This window comes from Berghia stephanieae, chromosome 8, assembly GCF_034508935.2.
Source record: "Berghia stephanieae isolate SIO BIC M18660-M18661 chromosome 8, UCSD_Bste_1.3, whole genome shotgun sequence".
NCBI lineage: Eukaryota > Metazoa > Mollusca > Gastropoda > Nudibranchia > Aeolidiidae > Berghia > Berghia stephanieae.
This window is the reverse complement of record NC_088367.1, coordinates 22,010,753-22,038,022: the sequence shown is the minus strand read 5'-3', so window position 1 is coordinate 22,038,022 and position 27,270 is coordinate 22,010,753. Positions and strand designations below refer to the sequence as shown.

The window sequence follows — 27,270 nt, the reverse complement described above, 5'->3', positions numbered from 1 at the left end:
AATTCATCACCATCATCATTCTGAACTCTTTGAAGTCACTACCACTACCACACAATGATGGTAATGACTAGTAGAAATGTTACAGTGTACATAACCAAGTATAGCCATATTTAATACGTGCCAGATAGCCCAATCATATCCGTCCTCTGGTTTTTAATTTTATTTACGTTGATTACAAGTGCAGGGCAAGCCATTGTTAAGTGACTGTTAAGTGTGTCAAAGCAGCATTGTGATGAATGCTCATAAAATACGGGTCTGAATGGAAAGATTGGTTGGGCTGTTTAGCTCGCCTTAAAGTCGACTACTACTATTGAGCGGGTGCCGAAATAATATCAGTCCATGATCATTGTCATCATGCAAGTTATAATTCTAACACGATTAATTATAATAATAATAACAATGAGAAGAAGAATATTAAGATGATAATTATAATAATAAATTAATGCATACTTGGGATTCATCAAAATGTTCAGACAAAACGGACACACAAATGAATGATGATACAAGAGAAGGTGCCTCAAGTTTTCTCAGGTGAGGACGAAAGACAAATGATAATAATAGCAGACTAATCTTTTTGTGTGTGTGAGTGTGTGTGATGCAAAAGAGGTAGCATTAGTAATAAGCAAAAGGCACCGCCTTTTTCAAATAGGCTCTAGTTACTATAACATTATTCCTTCTTCATGATTTGAAATCCAGTTAATATGACCAAAGTAATTTCTAAATGCAGTAAACGTGGCGTTGTGTATACAAAGCTTTCCACAGTTTTGATTACCACCTTTACCGAAGTAAGCAAGAGAAAGAACCTCTAAAATCTTTGAATATCGAACTCAAACCTAAAACTGTTACGAATATCAATAGGAACGAACACACACTAAAAAACAAAACGAACAGAAAAAACAACGAAAACAAAACAAAATGGTGAGCTATTATTTGAATAATGAAATTAAAATTGATCATTCCTGATTGACTTATCACCCGGTCAAAAATCTTTGAATGTCAAATTCAAAAATAAAAAGTTATGAATCAAAAGAAATGGGCAAAAATAAGCGGTGAGCTATACTTTGGATTGCTGAAAATAGAACAAATCATTCCTTGTTCAAAATATCACCCTGATGTTATAAATTTATATTCCATAACGTAAAATTCTAAACCAACTTTGTACATCTGTCGTAATCAACAGTGGCTTACACCATCGCACCACTTCTCACTTAGTTCAAAGGTCAACTACCGTGAGGCAAGAGAATGTGCGTGTATGAGAGAGAGAGAGAGAGAGAGAGAGAGAGAGAGAGAGAAGAGAGAGAGAGAGAGAGAGAGAGAGAGAGAGAGAGAGAGAGAGAGAGAGAGAGAGAGAGAGAGAGAGAGAGAGAGAGAATTCTTAAAACGGAGGAATAAAATCAAACTATGCTTTAAAAAAATAGTTGTTACTAAATGTCAGCCCTTAAAAAAATGAATAAATTAATTCTTTTACCGAAATATCAACACTGAAAGCAAGACGGTTTCATACTGGTTTTATCTTTCACTATACATCTATTCAGAGTATGAAAGTTTCATAGTTCTTTTCAATCAAATGTAGGATTACGTCTTTTGATTAAACAGGAGTGTATACGTCACTTGTCTTTTAAGGGCCAAAAAGTCAACAGAAAAGTTATCACATTATAAAATATCAATGTAAAATATGCGCCTCCATTTGACCAATTCTAAAAAAGTTCTGTTAAACTTCAGCTAAAATATGAAGACAAGAATAGGACAACAAAAATTTTCAAATAGTTAAGTTCATTTTCACATTGGTGAATATTACTATCAATATCTTAAATTTCAATAAATTTGGCTTTGAGTAGAGGGAGGCGAGGGAGAGGGAACGTTTTTACTGAGGATTTATTTATTATTTTCTAATCAAATCCATTCCAATTTAATCCACATCTTTACAAAAATGCTACCATAAAGGAGATGCAGGGGATATACGGTGTGTGAATGTGTGTTTTTGGTTGGGGAGGTGGGGGTATTAATGTTTGAAAGAAGTTAAATGGCACTTGAAACACACATGGTTAATTTAAGCAGGGTTGCCAATTCAGGAGTAAAAATTTTACTGAACTTTTACACCAACACATTGAGTGACCCATTTCTGAGTGCTGAACTGTCATCTGCTTTCAAATTCGGCAAAGACTTTTGTACTTACTTTTTTCCGTTTAGCAGGTGATTGGAAAATATACCGAGAGTATGTAATATACTGAATTCCGTAAATATACGGAAAATTGGCAAACCTTGTTTAAGTGCCAGGAAAAGACGATTGACAATAGATTTAGATAAAAGGGAGAACAGGCAGGGAGATAGAAGTGTACCTCTGTATTTTGTCTGAGACAAATGTCATATCCTCATCTGCACCTTTGCCAAAAATGAAAATACCGCTGTTTTATCACTTGCAATACATATCTAATAACTTGACTTGACTTAGATGCCTTTCGCGTCTCGACCGAAAGATCGGGTCGCCTTGGCTGTTTCCAGTATTTCCTGTGTGAGGTGTCTCCAATATTGCCGGTCCTCTGCTAGGGTTCTCAGATTTTCAAGGTCCCCTGCCGTTATGAGACTAATGCTTTGTCCAAGTGTTGTGAGGTTTTTGTTTAGGATCACGGGGAGTGTTGTGATCGGTCTTCCTCTGAAAAGGTTCCCGTGTTTTTGGAAGTATCCCGACATGGCTTGGTTTGCTGGTATGTTTTTGTCCCTGCGTAGTATGTGACCGAAAAGTTGCCATCGTTGTTGTAAAATGTCAAGGGAGATTGGTCTTTCTTTTGTGATCTTATAGAGTGATTCATTTGAGATCTTTTTGGGGTATTTGATGTCCAGTACCCTTCTTAGCTGTGTGCGATGGAAGGCATCCAGATGTTCTTCTTCGGATTTTGTCAACGCCCAAGTGCCGCAGTTATACAGAAGTACCGGTTTTACAAGAGCATGGTACAGTTTCAGTTTGGTTTTTCTCTTTATTTTGTCACCTCTAATCCATACATTGGTGAGTTTACTGAGTGCGGCGTTTGATAGCTGTTTTCTTCTTTGTACATCCTCGGTGTCTCCAATTAGTGAGCCGACTTTGTTCTTTTCCATTCCTCTTTGTTCCTCGATATTGTTGTAAATTCGGTTTTATTGGCATTGACTTGGAGGTTATATTTCATGAGGGTATTTTGTATGATGTCTATATTTGCTGGTGTTGATCCAATAAAATCGACATCATCTGCATAGGCGATTTCTCTAGGGATTGCGTTCTCAATATGAGTCGGTTTTGGAATGACTTTTCGAACTTCTTTCAGAGCGTGTTCTAAGTATATTGTGAACAGAATCGGGCTCAGACTATCTCCTTGGGGGGTCCCGATGTTACTTTCGAACTGCGTCTGTTTTGTGGCCCCGTATATCCTTGGTTGTATCTTTGTGTTGCTGAGGAGAAATCGGATTATTCGGAGCTCGTCTTCGTCTACTATTTCTGTTAATATCTCCAAAAGTTTTCCTCTGTCGATCGTATCAAAGGCTGCGGACATATCGATTCCGGTTATTGTTATGGATATGTTTTCTTTGAGTGCCTTTGCTGCCAACCATTTATGTGTCCATACAACGTCCGATGTGCTTCGGTCTTGGCGAAACCCGCTTTGGCTATGTGATAGATAATTTTCTATTTTCGGTCTAATTCTGTTGAGGACAATAGTTGACAGTGTTTTTCTTATGGTATTCAGTAATGTTATTGGGCGCAGGTTGTTTACGGGTCCTTTCGTTTTTCCTGGTTTTTGTATTGTAATTAGGACACCGCTGTTTATGTCCCAGTCTTTGTGTGTTGAGAATGTTTTGTTCATTATGTTTGCAATGCTCAGATCCAGGGAGAGGGTACCGCATTTCAGCAATTCAGCGTAATAAATAGACATAAGACATCTAGCAGTGAGGTGATTTACAAGGGGGAATAAAATTATCTCCAGTGGCCATAGCACAGTGACATGCTGTGGCTACCAAACCCAGAATTGTCTATCGCCCTTTGTATACATAAAGTTTCAGTCTAATTAGATTTCAAACAAACTAAAAGTCTTTGTCCCACAATGCACTGCACAGAAGGCGGTCATTGTCATCTGGTTTCAAATTCGGTAAAGAAGACCAAAAAAAAATAAAAATCAAACAAAAATAGATTCCAGGCCATTGTCTCAGTAAAGGCAGTTACAGAGGGTATGAACTCTGCAGTTATGTGAAACACCAAAGTTTGTGATATTTGGCCAGAGGCATGTGTAAGGAAATAGTTAATATGCCTTTGATTGGCATAAATGGGAGGATGGAGAATGAGTAAATAAATGAAAACTATAAACAAATAGAAATTCGTTTATTTCCACTTCATGTGCCTTTCCAAGTAAAATGCCAATATCTATCATACATAGCAAACATTGTATCTGGTACAACTGGTTGTCAACTCACCAAAAAAAAAAAAAATAAAAATGTGTAAAGAAAAACAGAAAGACAAGGAGAAATAAGCCTCAATCTATAAGACCCATCCTTTCATAAATTGATGATGACTTTTGAAAAAACAAAAACAAAGATGTTTGGTTCGATTAAATAATGAATATAGAAGGAATCCACGGGAATAAATATTATCTGGCGACCCAACCAAGACAAAATAAATAAAGGAATAACCACTACAAACTCCTGATTCATATTATATGAACATCGAGGGTAAAATTGATGGAAAAGGTACTGAGGAGAAAGAGAGAGAAAAAAAAAAGAAAACAATTTATTAGCTAAAACTTGACTAAAGAGGGTGGCTTGTGGAAATAATAGATAAAATAATAGGTGTCATGTTAATTATATGATAAAAGACTATATCTTTGTTTTTAATGAGAAGATTTTAAGATGGTGTCATGATAGAAAGAAAAGAGAGTAAGATAGACAGACAATGAAAGTGTGAGGCTAGATGAAGTAACAATCTATTCATTATCATTACAATCATTTCCTTTGAGTTTATTTTAAATTTTGTGTTTTTCCCCATTAATTTAATATCCATTGTTGAGTTTGTTGCTTGCATAGCAAGAACATCCTGACTCTCTCATCTTGATTCACTGAAGCACTGTAAAATAAAAACAAAAGAAGATAAACGGACCTTAGCTACATTTTCCAAAGAAGTCAAGACATTCAACATGAAATGTTTGGGATGGAATATGTGTTCAGTGGAAGCAATTTCTATGTATTTTTATATATTATTAAAAAGAGTGCCAAATTAAGTGGAATATTAAACAGCGCAAAAAAAAAAAAAATTGATGCGTAAATTTTAAAAACAAAAACAAAAAAAAACGAGAGTCTTTCATTTAGATAAGTGTTTAGATCATTTGTCATAATTCAATTGATAACAATTAGATGTCTCGATACTAAAAACACAAAAACATTTTTTTTCTAAATATTGGGACTATTTGATTAACTAATGATGCTTATACATCAGGTATCTTGTAAAAAGAAAATTTGATGAAAAAAAAAAATGAAAAAAAAAAAAAAAATCAAAATCTCTTCATTGCTATGGAAATGGTGGCCATCTTGGAAAATAAACAAGTTTTCTGGGGACTCCACCATTTTATTAATTCTGCTTTGATCTTGATCTTTAAAGTTGTTAATAACAAATATAACAATTGTTATATAAAGGTGATGCATAGTTGATAGCTGGCTGCTAAACTTTTTCAATTTTCGCTCTCAAAGTTAATTTTTCTTTTTTTAATGTGAACAAAGTTTCCTCACTTTTTTTGGACAATATTTAAAGAAAATATTTATTTACCCCAAAACTATTCAGTTGAAACAAAATCAAAGTAGCCAGCTATTTGTAGTAACATATTAGCTATTTCAGTTCCAAATTTCAAAGCACTATCTAGCATTAAAAGTTTTTAAATGATCAAGTCCCAAAAATGTTTATGGTGATTAGATAAGATTATTCATCAGATTTTGGGTGGGTAAGGGGTTTGAATTGCATTTTTTACTGTTTAAAACTATCCATTCAACAAAAATATGGGTTGAAATGAAATAAGGAATTAATAAATTCATCAAAGACAGCCACTTCCAAAAATTTGATAATTTTCATCCAAACTGACCCCATTGCACCCGCGAGCCCCCTTAAGTTGAATACTGATGTCATTTTGGGTGGAACATTACAACGAACTTTTGTGACAGCCTTTTATTCGTAAATCATTGAAGATAAGCATACCTTCAGCCATCTGATGGGCAGACTCTGTGTTTTGTTGGGACGCCATTCCATTCATTCTGAAGCCAGGGGGAGGGTTTAGTGTGTGTGGAGGCCATCCACCAGTCCCTGCCATGGGGAACTGTTGTACAAATGGCAGGCGGCTGGAGCTGGCGGCTGTGAGGGAGGAGGAAGATGGCCCGTCTGTCTCTGTAAGTTGTTGTAATGATTTCAACCAATGAGGGGCATCTGGAATAGAAGTAAAATAGCATATTAAAAACGTACTATAGTCTTTTCTAACAAAGTTCACAGTAATTAGATATCAAGGGGTCAATGCTGGTAGGGCACTTGACACTTTTGTCATGACACAAACGGACTGGCATCAGTCCAAGATGCATTTAAAGAGAAAAGACATTAGGGAAGGAACATTTTGTAATGCTATAAATGCATCCCACAATGTGAAGGGTAAGACTAATATAAGAGGGTGAGAGAAGAATGAACCTATTTGAGAAACCTTACTAGTCCTTATGCTGCCCTAGTCACATATAAAACAATTTGACCAGAAAACTAGTCCTTCAAATACTGATCAATTAAAATAACCCTCAACTTGTCCAAAACCTAGGACTTTGCCAATTTTCAAACCAAAATATGAAATAAGTTTGTATTTTCTTCAGAGTATGGCACTGTGAGTAAACCATATGTATTTTTCGTTTTAATCCAGGAAATTAACGATTGCCTGTAACCCCAAAATTGAACATTAAACTAGAGATGTTTGATTCTGAAACAGGACAGATCTAATACCTGCATGGTCTGGGAGGTGGCTGGTAGACAGGATGGCTGGGTCATTCCAAGGAGAGGTTTCTGGAGAACTTGACAAAGGCCAACCTGGTCGAGGTAACAAACAAAGAAAAATACTCGTCAGTCAAACCAGTAATAAAATAGTCTACTAAAAATACACAGGGTTAAATCAAAGATAAAAGTGCATCTTGTTTTTAACAGTGTTGTTTGACTAGTGTAGAAAGCTACCTCATCTTTTTTGAAAAACAAATCACCGATCGGGAATATGTATTTCTTCTAATAATTTTAGATAATCTTTCAATGCAAAGCAGATATCACATTTGATGTATTTTTAAAGATACATGGCCTGCAATAGGTCCTAAATTGAATCCAAAGGATAACAGTATTTGGGCAATGATGTCCAAAATGATTTATAAGAGTAGTACTGTCCGTTTAAAATCAGAGACAGAATTTTAAGATAATAGAAAATAAATTGGATCACGAGAAAAAGGCTACACATAGTCAAAGCAAAATTGGGGATCGACAGATGACATCAAATATTAGAATTACCTCCTAAATCTTCTATATGGCAAATATACATTGTGTTTCCTAATACAAATATGGAATCTATATTTTTCAACGTGTTGTCTTGAAAAATTGTGTACATTAACCTCAATAAATGAATTTGATTGCGGTAAAATTTCCGACTTGCATCATATATTGTCCAGCAACTACAGGCATCTAACTTTTCCAGCTTTCTTTCCCTCATACTCGAGAGGGACAAGTAGTTTGTTTGTATTGTTTTAAGAAGTTAACAGCACTTGCAACACACATGGATCATTAAAGTATCAGGAAAAGTAAGATGACAGGCTTAGATAAGAGGAACTGAAGTAGATGATAGAAGAAATGTACCTCTGTACCTAGTCCATCAATGTCTTGTGTACAATTTAAACATTCTAGTAACTTGATATTGCCCAAAAATTACTAATACATTTTTGACGCCTTCATTTCAACCCAAGAATTAAATTCCATTTTCTCTCAGAAACGAATACTAGGATGACTCACTTTTGTTTAAAACTTGACTCTGTTGGGGTAACTGTAAGGATGAGGAAAGCTGTTGAGTCTGTTGTTGTTGTTGTTGCTGTTGTTGTTGTTGCTGCTGCTGCTGCTGCTGCTGCTGTGATTGTTGCTGAGGCAAAGATGCACCAAAGCTTATATTGATGTTGGGAAGCATGGAGCGTAATTGATCTTGCATGTCTTTCATATTGTATCCATCTCTCTGTCAGAGAAAAATAGTAGTAGAAATTTAACAATGGATGGACTCATAGATTATTCATGATCATTGGTAATGTATCTTTATTTTTTTAAAAACATTTTAAAGGGTTTTAGGTCATTTCAGGACCAGTAAAAAGGAAGAAAATAGGTGGTTAAAAAAGACAAAAGCTGACTGGACCAAAAAAGGGGACTAGAAGTAGATTCCCAGAACAAACTATCTACGTGCTTAGTCTGAGATCACCTAAAAGCTCCATCTAGCCTTAAGGGCAATCACATGTCTAAAAAATATTATATCCAAAAACAGATTCCAAGTATCAATCCATATGACCAGCCAGACAATATTTTCTTGAATTCCCAACAAGAACTTCCGGATCATAAAATTTTAAAGTAAACCGAAAAGAGTCCGTGATTCAAAAGACCTAAATAATTGAAATTGAAAAATGCACAGGATACTTTGCAAAATGCGCATTTTTTTTGGTTAGGTTGGCAGCAAAGATAAGTTTATAAACAGATCTGCCTATTTGAAAATCTAATTAATCGTAATTTTGAGGGGATAAAAATTGTAGTCCTATAGTTGATTTTAGAAATCAACAATTGATCCTAACAACGATTAAATAACACCTAAAAATCCTTCAAATGATGTAGCCTGGCATCAACGTTCATTTTCAACACGTTTTCACGACTTCGAGATGCTCATCAAGTTCTGAAACTGGAACCAAAATTTCATAATTCTACAAAAATTTTCGTAACAGTAGACAGGTCTGTATATATCTTCTCGTGTGGGTGTCATGGCCGAATGGTTTAGTCATCTGCCCTGGAAGTTTGTCTTAAAAAAATCAGAATTTAACCAAATTTGGTCCCAAAAAATCTGTAGTTACCAATCAAAGCTAAATATATGACAGGTCTGCCCTGAAAAGTTAACCATCACAAATAACATCAGTCCATGTTAAATGCGAGAGTGACACAGGGTCTTCTCAGCAGGTAGATGGATGGATTAAATGAAATTTCTCACCTGTGATAATTGCTGCTGCTGTGTTTGTTGTTGGTGTTGAGTGTGGAGGTCTATAGGCATGCTGTGGTAGCCGTGGAGGGTGGAGAATCGTTGGTGGTGACCAGAGCCAGGCTGACCAAACTGGGGGTTCAGGTAGTCCAGCATTTTTGAATGGGCCAAATCTAACCAGAGATAAAGGAGATGAATAAACAACTTCAAGATGTGAATGGTAATTTATTTATATTATACAGTCCCCATTGTCCCTAAAATCAACCAACTTTTCACAGACCTAAAACAGGACACCCTAATGCCACACTACCGTCTTGACCCAAAACAGCTGTATGTTTGGACTATTATATAATATAATCTAGATTTAGAGCCTTTTCTGCTTCTTGTTTTAATGTTTTGGTTTTTGGGGTTTTACGGCGCTTGCAACACATGTCGGTCGTATCAGCGCCAGTAAAAAGGAAGAAAATTAGTAATCTAATTCCATGACAAAGACATAATGCAATTGGAAAACAGATATAAAGGAATAGAAGACGCAACAAGTACCTCCCTGCCCAAAACGGGAGGTTGGGAACCCTACCCAGTCCTTGTTTTAATTTGCTAGTCAAAAAAGCACAATCCTGGGACATGCACGGGTCAATTCTATATACATAAACAGTCCATTTTTTTGTTTTGTTTTTAAACTTTAAAATTTTTGTTTTCAGATTACCAGGATATTATCAGGACAGTTGGCCACTATGTAACTATCCAAAATTGCAAAATTATCCAAGCAGGCATGTGAATATGATTGCAAGGTTACCCAATGTTCAACACTGCACTGTGACCAAAGAAGTCCTGGGTTCGAGACCCAGTTCAGGCACTTAACGCTTTTTTCCATGTTCATTTTTGGACAACATGAGTGATTCCTGATGTTTATTTCATCTAAATTCCTTCATGGAATGCCTGGGTGATGAACATCTAGCAAAAGCAGCAGCGTTTTGTCTTTCTACATGTGAATCCATGATTTGATCCCTACCTGGTCTGTAAAGATGCTGCAACTGCTGTTGCTGCTGGATGTGTGAGATGGAGAAACCGGGAGGCAGGCGGCTCAGTGCAGGATGTTGTTGCTGGTGAGCATTGGCAGTCTGGTGGAGTGGGGAGCCAGGCATTGGCGGGGGCAGGAAGCTGTTGGTGGGTGGAGACCCACCATTGACGAGGCTGCTGCCATTCTGTTGGGGGGAGTGGAGGTTGTTGTGTTGGGAGTGTTGCTGCATGCTGATAAGTCCGCTTAGCCCAAGGCCATTCTCCATAGGAATCAGACTGCTGTTTGTCTCCTTCTCTATCAAATCTGCAAGACCTTTGAAGGATTCTGCACATGGATCAAAACCTGGAAAGTAATGAAATGATAGGGTTGATAAACACATTTTCTTATAGTGCAATTTGGACATTTTACAAGAGTTAAAACATGTTACAGAAAATGGTACTACTGCAGAGCTGCCAACTCAAAATGCCATTAAAACAGAATTAGGGGATTCATAAGCAGGTATCAATTGACACATATAAATGACTCTATCCCACACTTTCATAAACTATGATTGTGTTTATTGTATTGTATGTGTACATCAATTACAAGCCCAAAAGATGGACATAGCAATCAGGCGTGGATTAATATTGTTATCCTAATATACCATCAAACAGATACTCTAAATCTCCACTCTTCATTAAACATAAACCTTGAGATGGCAAATGGATTTTATAAAAAGATGAAAATCCAAACTGACCTAAATCATCATCCACTGACAAATCTTTGTTCTTGAATCCAAAGGCTGCTGACCAGTCTGTGTCTGACGAAATGGGAGGGAGGGAATCAGAAAGTTCTTGGGATGATGAAGACAAAGACAAATTTGGCAGATCTGAAAAGGAACAAAAAAAAAAAAAAAAAAGAGGATCTTTTTCAGGCGTTTTCAAAGGAATACTACATTTAAAACTTTCACTTTGATCTGAAAATCTGAATCGAGAGGGAAAAATCCTAATTTGACCATATTTTGACTCCCAAGAAACTGAGTAATGATAAAATCTGTTAGAGACCCAAACCTGTTTACCCAGTCCCCAGTTTATGGTCAATTAAAATTCTCAAATGAGTTCCTGGGAAAAACTATTATCTATAACAAACACGCACATTCAAATCCTGACTTTTTCCCTCACACAAAGGACCCCAACCAGATCCAGAGAACAAAACCTAACCCTATCATTCCAGGACAAGATTAGATTAGCATTGGATGACCTAATCTGTGCCCCCCCCCCCCCCCCCTCAACGACAGTTAAAACTTCAGTAATGACAAACTCACCCTGCGTTGGATTTAGATTTGCATTGGATTTGACCCCAATGGAACTCAAGAGGCCATTATTGCTGTTATTACTAAAGAATGAAAGACCAGGGGGACTGTTTATATTGTTGCTGGACAAAGACGTTGGGTCGGACATCAAAGTTCTGTTGGAACCAATGGCACTGACCAGGCTGTTGGAGGGTGACGAAGACAATGACGAGGAGGTGGAGGATGCATTGTTTTCTGTCACAAGCTGATCTTGCAATAAGGACTGAAAAAAAATAAAAAATAAACTAAGACGTGAGCATTGGTGGGCTGGTCTGTCTATTTTAAATCATATTTTGTTTTTAATGGAAAGGATGATATCAATGTCAATACAAACAAGAAACAAACAAACACCAATGTACAAACTAATCAATTGAAAAAAAGTACAAACTTTCATAATATAGAAAGGGTTAAGAAAATCTGCTTCTGGCGAGGGAGTAAAAAAGTCTCTTGTAAAGTTATAGTAAATATCTGTACCTGGTGTTGAGGTAATCCGTTCATTGTTGATGTGGCAGGAGGGGCAACAGAAGAGATCCCGTCTCCTCCACCAGCCACCCTTGGAGATGATGGTGATTGAGAGGACAGTGTAGGGGTGGGTAATGGAAGACCTCGAGCTGTGCTGTTTTTACTATTGCCACTGTTGTTGTTAGTGGTTGTCACAGCAGTGGTGGTGGCACTACTGCTGCTTATATTTAACTCCTGTTGTAACAGTTCAACGCTATCTAACTGGTCTGGTGATGAGGATAAATTACTAGATGACAAGGAGCTAGCTTGACTGAAGAGATAAAACAAAAACAAAAAATACAAATTAAACCAAGGTGGAAGCAAATCCCTTCTCTGGCACCCAATCTGAGCCAAGAAATAATTTAATATGAATATATCATTTTTTCAAAATGCCCTTTTTTACTTTATTGTTTTCAGGAATCTGTCTTTTATTACATCTAAGATGTGTTTGAATCAAATCTGCATATTTGCTTCTATGGGCTTTAAAGCGCTTGTGATACATTTAGGTCATACCAGGTAAAAAAGGAAGAAAATAGATGATAAATTTTAAAAAATAGAATTACAAGTAAAAGCACCCAAGAAAAAGTAAGACAAAAGGGACTGGTTCAAATAGGGAGCAGTAGTATATTCTAAGAGCAATGTACTTAGTTTGAGATCACCTAAGTCTCCTCCAGACACCAGCACAGGATCCCACTCAAATGTTTACAAAAAAATGTTCAAAACAAAAAATATAACTAACAGTACATACCAGAGTGATGATTAACAAGAAAAAAAAACAACCTCCCAAACTGATACTAAAATTTGACGTTTTCCCACTCAGCCAAAGAGTCTGGAAAGGGAAAGGACAAAACCAAGTAATCCCATTCAAAGACAAAGTAATTCAGAAAACATACAGCTGCTCCTAATCAGGGAGGTCATATGACCCCACTCAGTGCATATTTGTAATGCTGCCATTATTGACTAATTAATAAAATATATAATTGGTCAGTGAATCAGTTGTTGCAACTTTTTGAGTACCAGTGATCAAATATATGTCAAGATGTTTATATCGTATATGAGACAATATAAGTGTAGTGTGTTCATATGGAGTGCCTTGAACTTAAGGTGTTACAAAAGAAATTGTCATTGTTGTTAAAACATACATACTTGCTAATTGCATAGAATAATACAAATGAAGTTATTTATGATGCAATCTTATCATCAGTATCTTCCTCATATATCCACTAACCTGTTTATTAGACTATCATCAACACTATTAGAATTACTACTGGATGCTTTTTGTCTTCCCGTGCCCACTGGATTGCTCGAGGGAGGAAGAGGGTCTTTTGAATTGCTACTACCCCCACCACTACCAGGCGGAGTGTTAGAACGGTGGGAACTTTTCCCATTCTGAAATAAAAGATATATTGTAGAAAAAAATAAAGGCATGGAAGATATAAATTATACACGAGTGTTGAATGGTGGTGATTTTCTTGTTTCTTTCTCTTATAATCTGGCCAACTATTATTTGTCTTAAACACGAAAAAATGAACAAGAAGCATAAGCCATTCACTAAAATTAACAATAGCCATTCACTAATCTGTTTCCTAGAATACAGTTATGATCAAAGCAGTTTTGTCTTATGGCAATTTGTAATTTTTATTACCAGACTGGAATTTTTTCTCCACCTGCTCATTATGGAATTATGGGTGCATTCCATGTTAACGTTAAAATGTTCAAAATTCAGAATGAAAATGTCACGAAGCGGGTATATATCTATTTCTAAAAACAAGTTCTGCCTATTCATGTCATTGTGATAAATCAATGTATTATTGTATATTTGTATGTATTTGGTAAGCACTGGAGAGTATTCCTCTTGACATATTAATGATCATCCACCTATATAATTTGCTTGATTTAACATTAAATTTATAATGTAACTAAAGCTTTGAGACAAAAAGATCATACAAACAGGCACACATTTGATATTCCAATTAAATTCCCAAATCTGCGTTCTATTTTTGGGGGGGGGGGGGGGGGGGGGGGGGGGGGTGGGAAAGGACAATTAGGGATCCGTCTTGATTAGACAAGTTTGCTTTGCTGTTATATTTATATTCAATTTTGTTCAATACTTTTCTTAATATAAAGAATGTAGTATATTTCAAATTGTGAATTACAAAAGATCTAGTAAAAAGGATCACTTTGATTATACTTACTAAATACCAAATAGAAGCAGTAGAGAAAATAAATAAATCTTTTTGAAAAAACCTCATCTATACAAACCTGTGTATGATTTGAATTGTTAATCAAAGGAGGATCTGAACCCGAGGAGGAGGAGGAGATGGATTTGTTATTATTGTCCTTATCCCGGTTCCTCCCATGACCTGGAGAGTGGGATCGTTCTAACAAGGGCCAGGCCGAATTGTGCGACGAGGACAATGAAATACCATTGCTATTCACCACACTAGCCACAGTTGAGCCTGGGTTGGGTAGCAATGGGCCGGGATGGGGATGCCCAGCACCTTGCTTTATATCGCCTGCCATGTCCATCAAGGATGGTATCACATCGGTTTTCTCCACCACTGGCTGGGATATATTCTTTTTTCTGTGGAAAACAAAAACAAAGCAACTGTTATTTGTTCTCAATCCACACCAGCCTTTACAATGCATGCAACACAGACATGAATGCTTTATAAACAATTAGTGAATGTGAGCAATGGTCCATCTTGTGCAGAGTACACATGAGGTAAAAGTACCCTTGATAAGCATCCTTAGATTGGCAGGATGAAAACTGAACACCAAAAATGCATATTGCCATGGCCAGACTGCACAACTGACAAAAAAAAAATTTAAAAAATGGCAGATAGAAAAAAACAAACCTGGTTATATTTTATTCACAACTTTTCCGCTCAGCATAGTTTTACTTTTTAAATTCATCGGATTTTCAAATATCTTACGATTTTTTATTAAACATAGATGTAAATTTGGGGGTCCCATTAGCTCAGTTAGTTGAGCACTCGGTTCACATGCAAGGGGACCAAGATCAATCCCGGGTGCAGTCAAAATTTATATCTGACCCCCCCCCCCCCATGTCTACAAAGAAGTAAATGGGTAGCTGGGTCTATTAGATCTGGTGGAAAGTACTTTGCAATAGACAAGCGTCATATCCAAAGGGCAGCAAGAAATTGCTGTTGTCCATTTCACGCTATGGAAATCGGGATAAACTCCAGCTCCCTGGGTATTAGGGCCCGGACTGACTACTTTTTTTTTTACAGGTGCAAATTAAAAATGACTATTGCAAGCATCTTGCTGAACACCCACCCTGTTTATTAACCTTGAGCTCACGCTATTTTCCTTTTTATTTTTTTTTATTTTCCCATTTAGTTTGAAAAATTGGATTGACTAACTCTTGCTTTTCATACCTCAATCACAATGCTTAAGACTACTCGCACCGGTTAAATCATAAGCCTCTCCAAAATTGGAAATCATGTGAAATGGTTCTTGAATGTCCCATAACATATTTAACTTTTAATAAATCTCACACAATTAACAAGGATAAAAATAAACATTCCATTTCTTTCCATTCTGGAGTCCATTCACGAAAATATTGCCAAGAAAGAGCATAGTGCAAAAACTAATAGCGCTACTTGAAAATAAGCCGGGGCAGACGTTTGCAGACGATGGAAAAGGATACATATCCATCTAGTGTCCCCTTAACTGTTGCCTTTAACCAACCAACGCATTCACCTTTTAAACAATCAACTCAACGATACAGAACAGGGTCAGCCGGATAGCCCTGATATGCTTCGATTACATTTAACATAGAAAATTAGATTTATTACAAACCAGCCATTCAAAACCACCTGCTCTTTAATAATATACTTCAGAAACCAAAACAACCCAAAACTGTTCACAACTTCCAAACTGAACAACAAGACAACACGTTTGAAAGGCTCGAAATGCTGTACATTGAAAATTCTATTTTTAAAATGACACTTAATTCTCAATGAATGACCCAACCAAACTTAAAGCACTCACAATTTATTGTTGGTTATCACATGATGGTTGTCGGTGGAGTTTTGAGAATTCCAAAACTGTTCAACTAGCCTTTGTTCGTACTCCTGGTGTTTCCTGTCAAAATAAAGAAAAAGATAGTTAAATAAATAAATAGAGAGAGAGAGAGAGAGAGAGAGAGAGAGAGAGAGAGAGAGATAGAGAGAGAGAGAGAGAGAGAGAGAGAGAGAGAGAGAGATAGAGAGAGAGAGAGAGAGAGAGAGAGAGAGAGAGAGAGAGAGAGAGAGAGAGAGTTGTTTTTGCTTACAGTGCATGTGACACTATTATCAACCACAACCTCACGGAATCTTTAGGCAAATCTAAATTGAACAAGTCTATTAAAATGTTATTGGTTTTACGTAACACATTAAGGTCATATCACCGCCAGTAAAAAGGAAGAAAACGGGATAGTAAAAAGCTCTAGAATTACAATTAAAGCACCCAAGAAAAGGTAAGACCAAGGGAATTGGTTCAAATAGGGAACAGATGTAGATTCCAAGAGCATACCACCAATGTACTTAGTTTGAGATCACCTAAAAGTCTCATCCAGACACAAGCACAGGCCTCTAAGAGGAATAATCTCAAATGTTATTAACTTATATACAATAAGTAAACAAAAAATAACACAGTGCATAACAGAGAGAAATACTTACAAGGAAAAAAATATCTCCCAAAACGAACTATACATTTGACCGTTTCCCTCTCAGCAAAGGCCTGGACAAAACCAAATATTCTCATTCCAAGACAAAGACAGAAAGCAAGTTGGAAAACAGATATAGGGGACATATAGATATAGATAGAAGACACAATAATTACCTCCATGCCCACTATGAGAGGTCAGAACCCCACCCAGTTTTCAGACTTAAATCAACCAATCAGATTGCTTCCATCATGCTGTGTACAGTAGCAAACAAAATAACTGCTTTCACTGCACCCTCATGCAAATGAAGTTGAGGTTATGTAATGAATCAAATAAACTTATCATCCAACTCTAATTATATTTTGGACTTGAAGAGAAGAAATGTGTATAAATTGCTATGTTAATAGCTAGATCACTCCCTGGAAGAGTTTGAGAAGTATTTCACCCGGAAGCAAAAAACAGAAATTTTATACCACATTTATGGCTCACAAAAGTTTGCCTCTGAACACGACCAACAGCCATCTCTTTTCCAATTGCTAACTTTCAGTGACTAGTGAGTGATGAATTTTTACATATGACACATGAGCTAACTCAGTAACCCACAAATTGGGGTTATTACCACGACAATCATCAAGGCCAAATGTTCTCTAAGAGATTGTCATTGCTAAATTGTGAGAAAAGGTTTGTATATGCAAAGACCAAACCAAACTTACCCAGCTTGCATTTCATCTTTTGTAAAGCTAGCTGCCTCCTGCCCAAGTTCATGCAAATACATACAATCCTTTAGGAAAGAAAAAAGAAACAAAGATTGATAAAATATTCTTTGAAATAACTTTTATATATAATTACATCAAACTCAACTAAGAACAACTGGCTAAATTTTTTTTTAGATTAACCAAGGAAAAAAAAATATTTTCAGCGATTTTGAGTTTTTGAAAATTGTTCCACCTCAATTTTAGAGGGAAAGAAAACCAGCAACAAAAACAACTAATACCTAATAACAATAATAATTTTTCATCTGTTATTTGAAATGATTACCAAATATTATTGCATTTACTCACATTCTTTTGACAGAGGGAACCTTTCAGAAAATGACTACAGTATTTAGTTGTGCCTAGAGAGGTTTTTAATGTTCTCCCATCAACATGTACATTGTTGACAGTTAATATTGCCCTCAATGCATCCTCCGGCTTCACATAAGTAACATAGGCACTTGCACTAGGACCCTGCAGAAATAACAAGAGTTATTAAAATAAGGAAGAAAATAGAATTTAAAAAAACAACAAAACAAACCCAAATAAAAACCACCTTTCATAAATCTCAATTAATGTGTTGGAGTGTAAAAGTCTCATTTCATATGTTTTCAATTTTTAAAACTTTTATTCAAGAGCTGTTAGTAATAAATAGTTATATCATTATTTTAAAAAGTACTGAATCATCCAAAGACACATACATGAATGACAGGCATACACACACACCTGAGAACCAGCATAGGATGTACTTTGGTTTATCACAACTTTGTGGATCTTGCCAAACTTGCCAAAATACTCGTTCTTCTTCAGCACATCTGGGTCAGCCAAACGAGGGGACAGACCCACCACAAATACCAGGTTTCGTTGCACAACTCTGATAAAAAAAATAGATGATAACTATCCTTTGAAGTTACTGTTCTATTCTCTCTGAGAGAGAGAGAGAGAGAGAGAGAGAGAGAGAGAGAGAGAGAGAGAGAGAGAGAGAGAGAGAGAGAGAGAGAGAGAGAGAGAGAGAGAGAGAGTCCTAATCAAAAGCAGAGATACATTACCTTATCCAATTATACTCATAGAAATATTGAAAAAAACAAAAAACAAAAAATAAAAAAAAACAATTACCGCTTAAAATGGTTCCAAATGGCTGCACAGGAAAATGAAACAATTCTACTTACCTGACATTTGCTAAATGCTTTCTATTTTCTGCAGCTTTTTGTTTTCGTTGCACATCTTTTTGTTTTCTTTCTCTTCTGATGTTTTGCAACCTGCAAAGATGAGAATGATGTTTAATATAATGACAACAGTAAAAGATATTAGATATTCAACAAACTAACTTTTAAAAAAAATGCATTTATAATGATAGTAACTGTAATTCCCTATGCTCTATACCTAAAAAATAAAAAGATTCTAGTTTTCCAATTATCTCCACAGATCTCAACAAGACCTATTAGATCATAAGACATCTTAAGAAAGGCTACTGAATTGAATATCTTAATTCCACAAACAATTTATAAATGTAAAAATGATAGTGAAATAAAATTGAATTCACACAAGCAAACAGCTGAGTTTGCAAGTACTCATCGATAAAAAGAGTGCAATTCAATTCCATAGACAGAAGTGAAATCCAAGCCTTTAAGTGTACCTACACTAATTTTATCCTCAAAAGACATCCTTCAAATTTGGCACCTTTGAATCACAATTATATAACAAGCACTTTCGTGGCAGAAAAGAATGACCTACAACCTAGATCTTAATAACTAAAATAACATCACAGCCAAAATCTCTTCCAGTCAAGATCACATAAATTCAGTTACAGCATGAAGACCCCTAATCCAATTAACAAATTTAAGTGTACACGTAATGCCGTATCCCCTCTGTACATTCCAACAAGATTTTAAAAATTTTATGTGGCTATATTGAATTCTTCATTTCTAATAATTTATAGGGAAAAAAAAAAACAAACAAAAAAAACAACAATTTAAAAAAAAAAAAACTGGGACTTTGACACAATGTCATTATAAGCGAGATGTCATCATAAGCTGATTGCTTTGTAATTAATTTCCAATTTAAGGTGTATGTAAAGCATAGTACATACTAGCCATCGGACATATCACTTACTCATCTTCTGTAAGAGGCTTGAACTCTGCCGGATCCTCAGGATATTGCTTCCTACAGGCTGGACATAAACCATTCTCATCCGTTCGAATTCTGTGCCAGCAAAATCGGCATATCTAGAAATACACGAATTATTCATCAATTCTTATTTGACCACGACAAAAGCATAAAAGATTAAACTATCAAGTAAATAAATATGAACATTTATAGAGAACATTTGCAAGAAATTACTATAATGCTCAATGCTCTTTATACATTTCATTTATGCTCCCAGAAGTCCACCAGTTAGGAATCAGTTCTGTATGAACACCCGTATAGTATCCGTTATTGCCGCTAGCTGAGTACTATATTTACACCTGAGTCAAGTGATATTGAAGAGCTGCAGGGTGGCCAACTTTTCAGAAACTGAATTAGGGAAAATTTTTGGTTACCGCACAATAATGTTAAGAGTGAAGTAATACACAGCCTTTTTAATATCATCTTTCCCACCACTCCCAACACTGATATCAACATTACACACGCTACAGAAACCGAAAGTGTCACCTTTGTTTGACTTTTTAATGAATGGAAACTCTTTCATATGATTTGCATTTAACTTCGTTAAAGGTTTTGTCTTTTTGGGTGGTGGTTGTTCAAGTTTGTCTAGATCTAGATCTACATCTGAAGGCTGGGATCTTTTTTTCAAAAATTTATCCATTATAGTATCTGATCAAATTCCACAAGCATGCAAACTCCTCCTGAACTGCTAGTGAAAGAAAAAAAGAAAGTCTCAATTTTCATCCTAGTGCTTATTATCAGTAGATCTCTAGATTCTCGATCGCCGATAACTCGATCTAGAATATCTAGACTAGTCTAGATCTAGATATATTTAGTTAGACACATATTTAAGTAGATGTAGCAGTGGCCAAAAATGAATCTAAAAGTCACATCAGATAACACACGATAGATGAATCACGCAGTTTTAAAGAAAAATCCATTGGGAAACAGAGTACTAAAAAAAATTCGTACAGATTTTCATTCGCAATTCGTCTTTTTTTACAATAGGTTTTTTTCAGGGAAAAAAAAACGCAGTTTCGGGACATCAGGAACGGTGGATCCATTTAGGGAATTTCCCGAAATAATCGGGAAGGTTGGCCACTCTGGAGCTGCTTAAACCCTTTCTTTCCCTTTTAATCAAATTAACATTACACAAAGCTGATGGTGACAAAAAGTGAAAAATGAGAAAAATTTGGAACAATTGCCTTTAAGCCCCCCATTTTTTCCCACACCATTGTGGCCAAATTTTCAAAGAGCTAAAACAGGACACCTTAAAGCCGTCATGACCCTGCAGTATGTTTGGACTATTATACAATGTATTCTAGATTCAGAGCCTTTTCTGTACTTTGTTTTAATTTCATAGCTAAAAATAAAAGCAAAACTTTGGGACATCCAAGGGCAAGTTCCACAAATAACCAGTCCAATTTTTTTTCTCTCTCAGGACAGTCCCGATTTCCCAATCAGGCCAGTTGGCCCCTATGCTGCACTAACCCCCACTTTTAGGACAATTGAGATGATAAACTATCATTGATACTCTAGCTAGCTTCTGAAGAGTGTGAAACTGCACCTATTTGCCGAAGAAATATATAATTTTAAAAAAAAGGAAAGCATTCCTCCTCTGACAGGGTTCCCACTCAAAACCCATTTCAAAATTCAAGACTGCCAAACTTTTTTCAAGACCAATAGTTTCTCCAAAATTTGTGGGGTTTTTTGTATTTTTGTATCGACTGAACTTTTGTTTCAAACAAAAGTCAACGTCTTCATTCGAACTGACAGAGTGGTTTTTCATTGCTGTTCACACACACCACCAAATCTCAGCATCAATGACATCAGACTTACATGACTTACAGACTTACTATCTAATTATGAAGGCTTTGGCATCACCAGTGCCTGCGTTGAATCAGAAGCACAAGAGCTAGTAGACGTAGACGACTTTGCAACAAAGTTAAGTAACGACCGCCTGTCACTCCTAGATATAGCTAATGCTAGTGACTTGTGATTGTTCCCTTGCATGTGGGAAGTCAAAAAAGACCTTCCCATGGTCTTTTTATAAAATACCCAAACACAAGCAAAAATGTAAAAATAACAGGAAAGTTTTGTATTACGTAATATATTACTACTAGTGTTAATCCATTCTTATCATTAGACTTTAAATTTACTACTTGTAAACATTTAATGAATTGTCCTTTTCACACAACATTTTAAAGGCCTATAATAATATTCAAATAAAAAGGCCAGAAAGTGTTGTTTTCTTTTGATTTTTATTTTATAAAGCAGGCCACAATATATTTGTTAAGGAAACCTAGTGGTTCTACAGCTTATAAATACAACCAAAGAATCTCAAATTTCAAACCGTAGTCCAAAGGCAAAAAAGAGAGAGGAGTAAACAAAGCCAATCACCATTGCCTTATTGTATCTCTGTATAACCAGATTATTTAATGGACGGTTGAGAGAGAGAGAGAGAGAGAGAGAGAGAGAGAGAGAGAGAGAGAGAGAGAGAGAGAGGGGGGGGGGGGGGAGGAGGGGGGTGGACTTCTCTACCAGAATAATTATGAATCGACCCTATTAATTCTACGTTAAAAAAAAAAAAAACAGAAGAAAAGTGAGAAAGAGAGAGAGAGAGAGAGAGAGAGAGAGTAAAAAGGCAATAAGCACTTACATACAGAAAAAAAATCAAGACCCATTTATCCCTCCCCTTCAACCATCAACTAATCAAAGAACACCACTGGTCTTCTGCATCAACTGTGACATCTGGCGCCATTCTGTCTGACCCAACGTCATAAAGACGGGATCGTCACCAAATTTCACGAGACTGAGCACAGATGTCAAAATATGACATAAGACAATAATGGTGATTTTGGGGTTTTGAGGAAAATGTTTAACACGGCAAATTCAACGGAAAATTTCCTAGAAATTCCCAAAATCCAGCGGAAGATTATCACCACTGCTTAATAAGTAAATAATAAGACATCAAACTTCACGTTTATGACCACACCCGATTTGAAAGTTCCCGACTCAGACAAGAAAAATCAAGACCGTTTTTTCCCGATCTTGAGGAAATAAAAAAATTCAAGACTATTTCCTGACTTCCCGACCGAGTGGGAACCCTGTCTGACTAAAAAAATTGCGGATTTCCCAGAGGAAATGCGAAATTATACTCACACTACCAGACCTGCCGCATGCAACAAACAAATAATCATTTTGATCTCCACCCTCATAAAACGCTTTAGAATTGATGTTGTTTAGTTCATCTGATCACAAACATCAATGTCTTATAAAAACAGTATTTTCACTTCAAAAATAATGATTAAGAAATCAAAAATTGGCCACATTTGACTAAAAGAAATAAACAAACCAAAACACCTCCAAAAATTCTATTGGATACACTATTTTTTAAAAATACATACACCCAGATACTTGCCTATCATGTACCAAAATATGAAGACTATATCTCAATGAAGTAATAGAGGATGCCATAAACTTAAGCTGTATGAGAAAAATAGTGGATATTTCAACAAAACAATGAGTTGACAAAAACAACAAGCAACGATAATACTCACTTGGTATCCACATGTACAAGGAAAGAAGCCATGATCATCTAGCTCAAGCACTTCCATGCAAAGAGGACACTGAAGAAATTACAGAAATAATATTGATATAATATATATAAGCCAAGGTCAAACGGTGTCTGCCTGATACACGTGTTAAGAAAATTTAAGTTTTACTTAATTACCAAACCACTGTCTCTCTTTCTGTTTGAAAAGAATTGTGACGTCTGATTAAAACGATATCTTGTTCAATTTTGGCAAATATTTTACTCCTATTATTTGAAGATTCAAAACTTCCGACTTATCTTGACCTATAAAACCATAGCTTCTTCTACTTTTCATAGCCTCTTCTACTTTTTTTGGTGTGATCTGGCTGATATTAATTATTACCATGATATCATGACATATCTGAACAGTGATTCTAACACAATAAATTATTTCCCTGTAATTCTAATTTTTTATTAGTTTCAGGGTTTTGTCAATCAAGAAAAAGGCAAAACTCAGATCAAAAAAAAATGGGAAGGTTTATCAAGAAATTTGATTTGATTTACTATCAAGAATAAGACACCAAATTATTACAAGCAGTAGGGTGTATGTTACCATAGGATTGAATGTATTCATTACCATGGCTGCTATTCATTTAGTGTTTGTATGACTTCTGGTACTTTTTATGACCATTGGTGGTATTGGTTAAAATGTCAGAGTCAACACTTAGTTTTAAGTTTCGAATATATTTCTGTTTTCATTGCTTGAAATGTTATTGAATTCCATTTTAACAGGCAATATTAAATATTTTCAGTAGCTATTGTTTTATTGTGGCAAAACTGCATTCTAGTGACGCTTTCAACCCAAGCATATTACTAATTTCTATGTATATTTCCAAGTTTAAACTTTCAGTTTCTTAAAATATTATTGAATTTCATTTCAAATTTGGTTATTACGCTTGTTTGGCTGAAAATAATGACATCATTGACATAATTGTGATTTGGCGTTGCTTGTGACATAAGTAATAGTACCACTGGTCTTATGTCACAAGTCATACTCAAATGCTCTAATGTCCATTTATATATTAATTCTATTTTTTAAGTCTTTGGTTTCTGAAATATTATGAAATTCCATATTTAACTGTGGTTATTACACTGGTTTGACTGAAATTAATGATACACAATTGCTGAAATTGCAATTTGTTATTGTTTGTGACATGCGTAATGGTGTCAATGGTCTAATGTCACAAGTGACACCATATCCTTAAATAAGATATGCTTTGGTCACATTATTGCAAAACATTTAATTACAAAAGTTTCTGAATATTGCTGCTCATAAGCCTATGCAACGTTAATATTATCAATGTACATTCATTTTTATGAAATAATACATTTATTTGCACTCTATGTTGCTTGTGACCGACGACACCAAAGAGCAACATTTTCTCCAATAGTTTTATTTATGAAGTACAGGATATTTGCTACACATTTAAAAACGTGAATGGACTATTTTGTAAACAAAACAAGAAAAAAAAAACAATTAAGATATAAAAGTGAATGATTGAATCCATTAAATTGACATATTTATAATTTATAGATTGACAACAAAAACAATTGCCCCCTATACACTTACTTCTGCAGGTTCGTCAGACATGTTTCCTTCAGCAAGTAGAAAGCAATATTTTGTAAAAGAAACTGTGGGAGATAAAAAAAACAGAGTTGAATAGTTAAATTTGCTCAAAGCAAGCATTTATGACAAAGAGTAATTGCCAGTTACCACCACCAGAAGCGAAAGTCATCCCTTTCTTTTGCCAACAAACCATGCTCCACTAAATCTATTTAACTAAAATAAACAAAACTGATGATAATGACAAATTGTCAAATTCCAAAAGGAGGACAGTGTATCATTCCATCCATCAAACTCAAAGACAGGCCCATCTGCCCCCCACGCTCTTCCCTTCCGACATTCAACATGCCCAAGACCACCACTGGTCTTGTGTCACTTTCTACAATTTGACACCAGCCTGATTTCTTAAAAACGTGAACCATCCGCCAAATTTCATGCAAATGAGCATAGGTATCAAAATATAATACAATACACGATGGGAGTTTTTTGTTTTTTTTAAAAGACCCAATACTTAGCGACCAGGGCTTTTATCAGAGAAGCAAATGACATGAAAATCACAAAATTCAGAGAATGGTGGGGATTATGATGATGAAAATGAGGTGGTGGTGGTTGTAGTATCTGTGGTATGGATAATGATGATGTGGTGGTTGTTGTAATAGTGTTGGTAGGAATGGTGATGATCTGGTGGTTGTAGAAGTGATAGTAAGAAAGACGTAGTGGTTGTTGTGACGATGATGATGTGGTGGTATTGTAGAGCAAGGATTATGACAATGTGGTTGTCATAGTTGTGTTGGTGGTGGTGATGGTTGTAGTAGTAGTGATGTGGTATTGGTTGTTGTAGTGGTGGTGGTTGGGAAAAGTAGTGGTGATGATGATGACAACGTGAGCATTTATATAACACAATATCCACTCATTTCAATATGCTCAAATCGTTTTACAAGGTGTTCCAGGCCACCGGCAATGCTTAACATGCAGGACGAAACATGACTCCTGGTAGACAACATTACAATTTTTTACCAACAGAGACAACCCCAATAAAGTGAGAAAATATGAGTTAAGAGCCTTTTTGGACTAACAGTGTTCCACTCAAAGCGAGACCAGAATCCTGGACCTTCCAGTCCAAAGGTGAATCATACCACAAGACCACATGGCCGCACAAATGAGGACATAGAGATACGGAGATGGTTGTTGGGGTGGTTAGTGAAGTAGTGGAGGTAGGGATGATGATGATGATGGGACCATAGTAGCAGTGGTAGGGATGACAATGTGGTGTTGTAGTAGTGGTGGTAGTAATGATGATGATGTGGGAACAGGAATGATGTATTGGCTGTGATGGTCAGAATATGATGATGTGGTTATGCTGGTGGGAATGATGATGTGATGTTGGTAGTTGTAGGAATTATGATAATGCCCTGGTATTTGTAGAATTAATGGCGGTAAGGATGATGATGATATGGCGGATGTAGTAGTGGTAGTAAGAATGATGAATGATGTGGTTGTGGATAATGTAGTAGTGATGATAGCGATGGCGATATGCTAGACATAGTTGTGGCGGTTGTAAGCAGTAGTGCTAGGTACGAAGATGCAGTGATTGTGAAGTTGTGGTGGTTGTAGCAGGGTTGGGAGGCATGCTGATGTGGTAGTTGTAGTAGTGGCGACAGGAATGATTTGGTGGATGCAATCAGTGCTGATGGGGACAAAAAGTGAAAAAGGAAAATTATGAAATAGAAAGTGTACAGAAATATTATTACTTTGAATTTATCATCGCTTACGTCTTCTTCGCAGAATGTTTCATTATTTGTTATCTACAATAAATCGAATTATTATCGAAACTAAGGAGTTATCATTCTTCAGAAAGATTAGCTTTGGATACCAATAAAACAATAATAAATAAAAACAAATTATATTTATATAATAAAAAAAGGCTGCTTCTCGATTCTCATCATCGTTCTTCCAGTGCTGAATTCCTAATTCCAAATGAATGACCCCTAAAGTTCACATCAAATACAGAGAAAAGATTACCAATTCAGGATGGAATGTTTACATTTATACATGATCGTTTCATCTCATCCTTCAATCTTTATGTAAATAATTGACAAAAATAAAAAGAAAGAGAAAAAGAATATTCTTTGTACTTGGTTAGATCTCATGACTAATCTCGAAATCTCTCTCACAGGGAAAGAAAAACAGTTGCACCTCACTTTGCTTCAGTCAACCATAGGGTGTAAAGTTCAGCAAACTAGGAGGTGTTAGACAATGAACGTGTTAACGGGAATAGATTAAATAAATATATTGTCATTCATTCTGTGAGTTTCAGGTATTTATCATGTTTGGAAAAGTTTCACTTACTAGGAAATTGTTTTAGCTTTTTTGCTCGAAGTTCTCAACGACGACACAAATGTTACTGCGCATGCGCATACATGCAAAACACCCGGATGCTGGTGAAATCTCGTGATAATC

At 35.9% G+C, this 27,270-nt stretch overlaps 1 protein-coding gene across 1 annotated transcript; it reads right to left on the bottom strand.

Annotated features, from left to right (window-relative positions):
* Positions 1 to 4,328: 4,328 nt before the first annotated feature.
* Positions 4,329 to 27,270, bottom strand: LOC144978371 (uncharacterized). Its single transcript, XM_078924308.1, has 20 exons — positions 27,160 to 27,270; positions 24,817 to 24,878; positions 23,212 to 23,280; positions 19,619 to 19,731; positions 18,676 to 18,765; positions 18,233 to 18,380; positions 17,816 to 17,980; positions 17,468 to 17,535; positions 16,100 to 16,192; positions 14,345 to 14,666; positions 13,311 to 13,471; positions 12,056 to 12,353; positions 11,555 to 11,804; positions 10,988 to 11,119; positions 10,243 to 10,593; positions 9,243 to 9,403; positions 8,021 to 8,234; positions 6,980 to 7,063; positions 6,203 to 6,427; positions 4,329 to 5,083 (listed from the first exon to the last, which is right to left on the bottom strand). The coding sequence occupies exons 2-20, from the start codon at positions 24,835 to 24,837 to the stop codon at positions 5,073 to 5,075; spliced, it is 2,976 nt and encodes a 991-aa protein (XP_078780434.1). The 5' UTR covers positions 24,838 to 24,878; positions 27,160 to 27,270; the 3' UTR covers positions 4,329 to 5,072.

Coding starts and splice junctions, on each gene's coding strand:
- LOC144978371 (XM_078924308.1), bottom strand. CDS start 24,837: ATGTCTGACGAACCTGCAGAA. Junction 18,766..19,618: donor AAGCCTCTTACAGAAGATGA/GTAAGTGATATG, acceptor TCATCTTTGCAG/GTTGCAAAACATCAGAAGAG. Junction 16,193..17,467: donor AAAGATGAAATGCAAGCTGG/GTAAGTTTGGTT, acceptor TTATTTTGACAG/GAAACACCAGGAGTACGAAC.